Here is an 8,436-nt window from a genome sequence, read left to right as displayed (position 1 = left end):
TGCTGAGTCTTAGATTCTATAATGTGGTGTTTGCAGATGGATCATTGCATCTGCTGAGAGTTTCACTGAAAATTCATGTGGGATAGGGGCTCAGTGTCATGTGTTGGTTGGCAGAGTGAAGGCCTGCTGTTTTATCAATCTTTAAAATGACTTCTGTAGTGTATAAGAAAGTCTGTTTTTCTTTACAAAAAGAATGCTGAGTTTTAATATTATTATTCATACTCTTACCAGTTTCTGTTTTGTGCATACCTTTTTGGCAATTCAGCTACTAGGAAAGATTATAAACATAAGCTTGAAAAATCCAGATTGGATTAGAACTCTGGAAGATGAAATGAATCTAGAGAAGATTAATATTGGGCTGCCTTCATCAACAAGCTCCACTTTGCTTTGTGAAGATGCTGAGGTTACTGCAGACTATGACATGGAAGGTCTGTTGAAATAAAATGTTGCTTGTTTTGAAATGCTTTCAGTCCTAGATAATGTGGTTACTTGAATGCACATATCAGTACTTTAATTTCAAATGTTTATGCCCATCTAAAACAAGTAAGTTATAAATCTTGTTATTTACACTAGTGTCTTGACAACTCGTTGAGCAGTGTCAGTGTGCACCTTATCTTTAGGTTTTACTAATTTGCTGATATTCTCTTTATTCTTCTTGCTTTATCCTGTGACCTACCCACTCAAGGTTGCTTCATTCAGACAAGTTTTACTGTTCATGGAGACACCTTATAAGCAGGATATACACAACCTGAGAGTGCGAAGCACTTATGTTTCCCACTCCCCAAGAAAATACCTTATGAGCCTTTGACAGGCAGGCAGATAGGAGTTGAGCAAGGAAATCTTCAGCCTCTGTTGCTCCTTGGAGCAGACTGATCTTCATTATCGAGGAGTTGCTATTTCCCTGTTTGCTAGGTTTTGTCAGGTTTGTTTTTTTCCTGAAGGAATTTTGTATCTATTCATGTCATACTCTTCTAGCAGAATCCTCAAGTTGCTGAATATTGCTGTTGCAGCAATTGTGCCTCTGCGGTTTTGCTTTTGTTTACTTGAATGTTTCTAATCTACATACTTTGACACAGCTTATTTTTCAATCAATTAATTTTTATGAAAACTCTGCTTTACTCTCTTCTCTACGTTAAAATATATTCTTCTTATAGCCTTGGCAAGTAAACCAGCTGGCTTTTCAACAGCAGAAAAAAACCAAACTTTACCTGCTGACACTTCTGTGTGTGTTACCTCTCCATATGTATTTTACAGGATTGGCTTTTTGTCATTTCCTGAGCAGATGTGCTTTGTAGTTGTAGTCATGGTGCCTGTGTTGGTTTATTCTGAGCAGCTCGTTTGCTTTGAATTTCTAAGCTTCTTAGTGGCAAACATTATGTTGTAAAAGTTTCAAAAAAGGAGATGGCAGTCATGGATAATGGAAAGAGTAGACTAAGGGGATTTTTGTACAGGTGTTTCATAAAGGAGGCTATGTTTTGATAAAGGTACAGATATTACAGATATGGGAAACTTGTATGAAAAGTTGGAATTTGTGGTAGTCTCAGTGTCAAAATACTTCATCCGTTTTCCAGTGCAGGTAGGAAACAGGACTTTGACAGTTTAGGTTCCTGTATGATTGGTTGACTTTATCAAGAGTTCTACACGAAATGGTATGATTCCCTTAAGATGTGACATCTCAAAAATCGCGCAAGACTCTTAAATCAAGAGCTAGTAACCAAATAGCAGCCTGGTTAGTCTGTTCTGAGCTGGAAATTCTTTGCAACATTATGTGTCTTTTATGTGTGTGATGAGAGAGAAGCCTAGAAGTTATGAAAGAAAAAATTACTGTGGTCTTTTTGGAGTGTGATAATTGTCTATTTTAGGCATCTTTAACATCAATATAAAGGTATTCTAAATGGACAGTTTACCATGTTGAAGCTTATTTTTTAAACATCATTTCACTTTTTCAAACAGGAGGTATTACGAATAGCTCTGAATCACTTGCCCAGCCTTCTGAAGAATAAGTGAAGCTTGCCATCTGTGGCAAACCAGGAAAATAATTTTTGCGAAGGTCTACTTTGTAAAGCTAATTGTTTCTATATTAGTAGTGTGGCACTTGTAATATTGCTTGTGATTACCTATAATATGTATTTTTTAATATATGTTGTGCATTTGGAGTATTTTCAGCTAGTTTGAATACATTCAGATTTTTTATTTGTAGTTTTATGATGTAAGCATCATATTTTAGTTTTTGAGCTAATTCATTGCAACTTGAGGGTTTTTTGCAGAAAATCCCATGCCCAGAATCAGTTTGTAACTTTCTCACTCTTTAAAATAAGTAGCTGTTGTTCCTTTCTATATTACATGCTTTTTTTGGGGGGGTGGGTGGGGTTTGTTCTTTAGGAGACATTGATGACTATAGTGCTGAAGTAGAAGAGATCCTTCCTCAGCATCTACAGCCAACTTCAAGCTCTGGTCTTGGAACCTCCCCAAGCTCTTCCCCGCGTTCCAGTCCCTGCCAATCCCCTACACTATCGGATGGACCGATGCTTCCAGTGAGACCGAGCCGAGCACCCACAAAAACTCCTGGACCACCTGTTCCCACGCACAGTGTGTATTACATTGCTTGACTGCCTCTATTACTACTGTATAATCTGGCAGCTATATGGCCCAGTGGTAAAATATTAGCTTTTAGATCAATATAAAAGGCTGCGCTCATCATTATCTAGCATTTTACATGGAAGTGACCTTGGGCAAATCACCTCGTCTTTGTGCTTCAGTTTTCCTAGTGGGCTGTGGAAGAGCTTTGTGTCCTGAGTCTTGTTTAGTACATGGTCCAGTGATCTATGCCACTGTAAACTAACTTGCTCTAGTTCTTTAGCATTTTGTCATGGAGGAGACATCTCAAAAAGTTATGTGACTAATGGGCTAAGTTGATTAATTGGGAAAAAAATTCCATTGCAATGCGTCAGTATAATCCGAGTTCACTTCAGTCATACTCTTCAAATACAGCCTGTTTCAATTAATGCTGCTATCAGCTGTAATATGTAAATTGTTATCAGTAGGTTTGTAAATTGGGTGTAACATATGAAAGCTTCTGTTTAAACACAACTTTACTTTGGTAACAAAGTGGACATTTAGAATTAGTTTTTGGAATGGCTTTTAGAACAGTTTATTTCAATGTAGTTTCGAGTAACTTTACAAACACTTATAAAATGCCTTCAAAATTCCCCTCGTAACATTTTATCCAGAGCACTTAGTTCACAAATAAGTGTCAGAACCAAAATTTGGAACTCAGCAATTTGTAAGCATGCTCAGGATTCTGTGAAAAGCATATATGGATTAAAGCATACAAAACAAAAATCTTGATTTAAGAAATCTACTACTTTTCACCACTGGTTATTCCTCTTGTTTTTCCTTACTTAAAAAAGCAGGGCTGGGGACCAACTATCATCCGTGTGAAAATAATTTGTTATTAGAAAAGCTTAACTGTGATTAGAATGTACGAGTAATTAATTTTTGCATTTTTCTCTGTCATGTTTTTCAGCTGAAATTCAGCTTGGTACCCAGCAGAAAGAGTCTCCTCAGAGCTTGGAACCGAAGCGTCCTCCACCACCTCGCCCCGTTGCTCCTCCTGCACGCCCCGCTCCACCACAGAGGCCGCCTCCACCGTCAGGTAATGCAGTGATGTGTATCAGATGGTCAGGAAAATTTCATTTCAAGTCTGCAAGACGAACTTTGAAACTACATTTTAGATTGTCGGTTTGGGGATTAATGAAAGATACCGTTTTTTCACCAAAATGTTTAATTGGTGCATTTAATAGCAATAATAGCATGGGAAGTAACAGCATTTTTCAGTACCATTGAAATATTATTGTCTTTGCTAAGTGAATAAGTTTTAATTTTTTTAAAAACTTATTTTCTCAGTTTTAAAGTGTGGGGTTCCTACAGCAGTGTTTATTCAACATTGTTATTTTTATAGCATCTTCATTTTAAAAATTGAAGATAAATAATCTTGTGCATTCATTGATTTGTATTCCTTTTATTTTGGTATCACTATGTATGCATTTTATCATGCCCAAGTTTTTAATGTAGCCTCCATCTGGATCATCTGAAAATGTAAACAATTGAGCACTAAGAGAAACTGGATGTACAGAAGCATATGAGCAACATAGTTAATAACAAACTGACCCTTGTCATTTTTAACTTTCTCATTCTTTTTCTTCCCTCTTACTGTACTGATATTTTTCATTATCGCTGCATTCATTTCTTAAATACTGTAAGGCGGTAGGAGTCCTGCACCTGCTAGAAAAGAATTTGGAGGTAATGATTTTAATTGTTTTCAAATACGACTACGTAGCAAAACTAGTATCATGGTCTGTTGTGGCAATAGTTGATATGATGATGTCCGAAGGTATAAAAGTGGGTAATTTTTGAATGTCAATGTAATTTCTTTCTCAGGGTTTGTATCCCCTTCTGAATTACATTTGACTTTTTAGTGAAATAAGACTTCGCCAGAAGTTGACACATTATAGTCAGAGAGGTTAAAGTTGTTCCAGGTTTTTATGACTTCATCCTGGTCAAAGTATACTCAGCTGATTTTTCTGTAAAAGTAGAAACTTTTCTTTAATTGTGAAAAGGTTACCTTTATTCCTCGTAGTCCATGTCAAGGAGCTTGGTAAAACCGATTGTGATTGTAGCTACTTGCAGTGATTATCCATTAGTTGTTCAAGTTGAAAATACCACGATCTGGCCCAGTTTCTGCTGGATAATCACCAGTTAACAGAGAGCTCCAAACCACTGAGCTATATTTGTCTCTCAGCTGAACATTGACATATGGGTAGTTTGTTTTTCGCTTCCAAGTCTGAAATGTGCTCCTAAGCCCTTCCTAGAGACGTGAAACATCCTCCAGAATTCTGGGAATGAGTGTGTGCTTCAGAAACACAAACTTAGCAAGGGATTTTTTTCAGTCAGTTTGAAGTCTCTCGAGAACCAGAGGTCTTTAGAAAGTAACAGAATCCTGACATAAGTCTTCCCTAATTCCTTCCCTTTTGATAATGCTGAGGGCCTGCTCAACACTTCAGGCTAGTTTTGTTTTTTTCAGCTTGATCTGGTTTTTTTGCATGTAATAACGACTCATGTGTCCTCAGAAGTGCTTCTTCCTGAAACTAATCTTTGTCCCTCTTTGTCAGATGCTTCATAGTTGAGCTGTCCTGCTTGGACTTAAATCACCTCATTAATACATGGGATAGAGTGAGAACAGTTAGTGGCTCTGAAATACTTTCTTAATGGCTTTTCAGATGCTGCCACTCGGTAGGAAAGAGGGGTTTTTTAGAAAATAATTTCAAAGTTTTAAGTGATTTCAGAAAATAAGTATATATATTATATCGCATATAAATGTCAGCTAACTTATTCTGATGCGCACGGCTCTTAGAGTTGAGGGGAGGAGATTATTACGCTAAAGGCATAGTATTTTGAATTAGTTAAAATACTGAAATTTTAGAAAGTAGCACAACATATGTGAGATCTTTGTACTAGTTCAGGCCTATGTAGTTTTATATGTGCTGACACAATCCTGTTTGCCTAGTTTGTCTCAATTGTGCAAAGACCAGCTGCCTTTTTTTTTTTAACCTTCTTTTGCAACGTAGCTTTCCATAAAGAATTGTAACTGGTATAAAACATGCTTTTTATGCAATCTTTTAAAAGAGATTGTAGTATAATTTTTTTTTCCCCACGTATTATTGTGGCCTAAACCTCATCCCACTTTTTCTGTCTTCTTCATTTTCTCTTCATGGGTGTATATTTATGAAGCATAATGCTTCATTTTTTGGCAGTATCTGAGCTCAACTCTGAGCAAGCTAGCACAGGATGGGAAGGGGTATAAATGTCCTACAGTGTTACTGTTCTTGGGGAAATGGCATCTTCTTCTCTTACCTAGAACAAAGGCTCCTAAACCACTGTGGAAAATAACCCCTGTGTGCTGTATAAGTGTATCAAACTTGGGTTTTAGTCTTCTGTAACATGTGCAAAGTGATATCGAAGACATCTTTGAAATGTCGTGCATTTAAAATGTTACTCTTTCTTAATACTTGTGTGTTTTAACCTTTTTTTTTCTCTGAGTGCTTTACTCCCTTCAATGCCTGTTATATTTCTTCTGGTGGCTCAGTATGCTTTGAAGATGGTAGCAGGATTTGGGCATCTAAGTTTTCCTTTTTTAAGAATTTGCTCATATTTTACTTAGAAGTAACTCAGAATTCAAGGAAATGAGGCTATTTGTTCATTGCAGGCATTTGCAAAATACAGAGGTTTTGCCTGCTAATATGAAAGATTTCCGCTGAGGATTTTATAAGTTCTCAGTTGTTTATAGTTAAAAATTGAAATGTTGCACTCTGTTTACCCAAGACTTTTTTGTAATACATAACAGAATAAATTCTTACAGAACATTAAAAATTATAAAGGCTGCTATTTGACGGTTACTTTAAGTTAAAAAATAACTTTCTTTTTTCCCCTTTAATAATATTAATCAGACTTTTCTTGATTGATGCAGGAAAGGCTTATAGTTGTCTTGTATCATTGGTTTAAACTGTTAAAATAGGGTTAAGATGGGGTTAAGATTGAGAGAATGCACAGTATTTTCAGTATATGCAATAATTTGGATAAAATGCATTACATTTTCACTGTGATTATCCTTCAAATAAAATAAACTTAGAAAATACATTATTAAAGTTGACATTGAAAGAAATGCAACCATGTTAAGCCATGGAAATGCATGCATCCAAGCAGCAAATACTTATTAGTGTACACTGATATTTGCAGTCATGCATTAAACTTAGCCTTGCAAGAACTATTCAACATCTTTACTTTTCTCCTGTAGGTTTGGGGGTTTTTTGCAGAACAGAGTTCAGGCTGGTTGGTACCTTAGCATATGGCAGTCCATTTGAGAAAACGTTTCTTAGTTTTGTTTCTTGTTTGGTTTTTTTTTTTGACAAAACACAAGGAAGAGCACCCTTCTTTTCTTGCTGAGGAAAGAATGTTCAGTTATGGAGGAAGCAAGAAGCCTTAATGCTAAAACAGTAAACATGTTGTTCAAATGTAGGCAAATGGCCTAAATTTCATAGATATATAGATATATAGATATAGATAGATAGACATATATACACATGCACATGTGTGCATATATTTACATTTTACTTTATGAGAAGCTGGGGTTGTTTCCTTTTCCATTAAGCTAATGTGTAAGTGTAATCTCTGCAAAACATGCAGTTCTGCCTAAAAGATGCCAGGGCATAAGTTACAGGTTGTTCCTGTGCAAATCCAACCCTTTTCTTTAAAACTGTATAAAACAAGTATGTGATATTTTTACTTGCAAAATACTGTTTGAAACAGCAATAGAGATGCCAAGCTCTATATAGACTACAGTAATACTTTAAAATGGTTCCCAAAAATGTGTTTAAATGTTTCAGATATACATTTTTTTCACTGTCCTTATGATTAAAATCTTCCTATAATGCCAATTGTGAGAGCATTATCACAGCACCATAATTTTGCTTTATCACTGCTGAAGAGTATTATTACTAGCTGAAATTAAATTTGAGTATTTAACCTTTATGCCCTTTCCTCCCATATAATGAATATTATTTTTGTCAAAATCTTTTAAAATCCTCGTGCACATAAGTCTTTCTCTTTATGGTGCATCAACATAAGAAATGTTTATGTGCTGTGGTCAAAGAGGTTCTCTGCCTTCCTTCCCCTGACAGGAGTTGACCTTATTAATCATCTTACGTAAAAAAAGATTTGCTTAACAAAAGAGCATCGTGAAAGTATGGTCTGAGTTGAGCTTTGGAACGGGCAAGTGCAGAAAATCTGTGAAATGAGCAGGCTTGTTCCCTGCTCTTGGAGAGTGCTGTTGTGTCCATTTCCATCAATACTCCGAGATGCACAGTTACCTTTATGCCTCTGTAACCATGGAGGGTTAGGAAGAGTGTCCTGCACTCTGCAGGGCTGCTCGTCATCCACCTCCCTTTATTTTCCTTCAGTTAGCAGGTACATTTCTCATAGCATATGGGTTACCACTTTCTTTTTTCCCTGCCAGGGTTCCTCTGGGTTGCGTGGGAGAAGGGCAGTGCTAGTACCTGAAAGCAATGAAATGTTCTCAGGCAGTACTCTCCTCCTGTGCCTCCTCCTTACAAACACCCTCGTGTTCATCCCTCCTCAGTGCTGCTTCTCTGGCAGAGAAGTTCACTGCCAGAAACTTTTGCAATGGAAATCTAATGTTAATTGGCGGAGCCTGGAACTCACTCAGGATATATAACATATGCTAGTATTTAACATCTTTGAACCAGATGTTCAGCAGAACCAGAGATCTGACATCTCTGGAGATAATCACATACCAGCCTCAGCTGCAGCCTTCACTCTTCCTACTCTGAGTGACACCTCCACCCATATCTGACAAAATTC

General features: G+C 36.7%; 1 protein-coding gene across 1 annotated transcript in view; it reads left to right on the top strand.

Annotated features, from left to right (window-relative positions):
- SYNJ1 (synaptojanin 1) overlaps positions 1–8,436 on the top strand; it is a gene marked incomplete at its 5' end in the record, with an annotated part of 46,068 nt that overhangs the window by 25,027 nt on the left and 12,605 nt on the right. The window contains 3 exons of the mRNA XM_009874928.1: positions 266–428; positions 2,383–2,589; positions 3,527–3,655. Of these exons, the coding sequence (XP_009873230.1) occupies positions 266–428; positions 2,383–2,589; positions 3,527–3,655 (499 nt within the window). The remainder of the gene's footprint in view (positions 1–265; positions 429–2,382; positions 2,590–3,526; positions 3,656–8,436) is intronic.

The sequence above is a fragment of the Apaloderma vittatum genome, unplaced genomic scaffold (assembly GCF_000703405.1).
Source record: "Apaloderma vittatum isolate BGI_N311 unplaced genomic scaffold, ASM70340v1 scaffold34718, whole genome shotgun sequence".
In the NCBI taxonomy this organism is placed as follows: domain Eukaryota; kingdom Metazoa; phylum Chordata; class Aves; order Trogoniformes; family Trogonidae; genus Apaloderma; species Apaloderma vittatum.
This window is presented reverse-complemented; position numbering and strand designations above follow the sequence as displayed.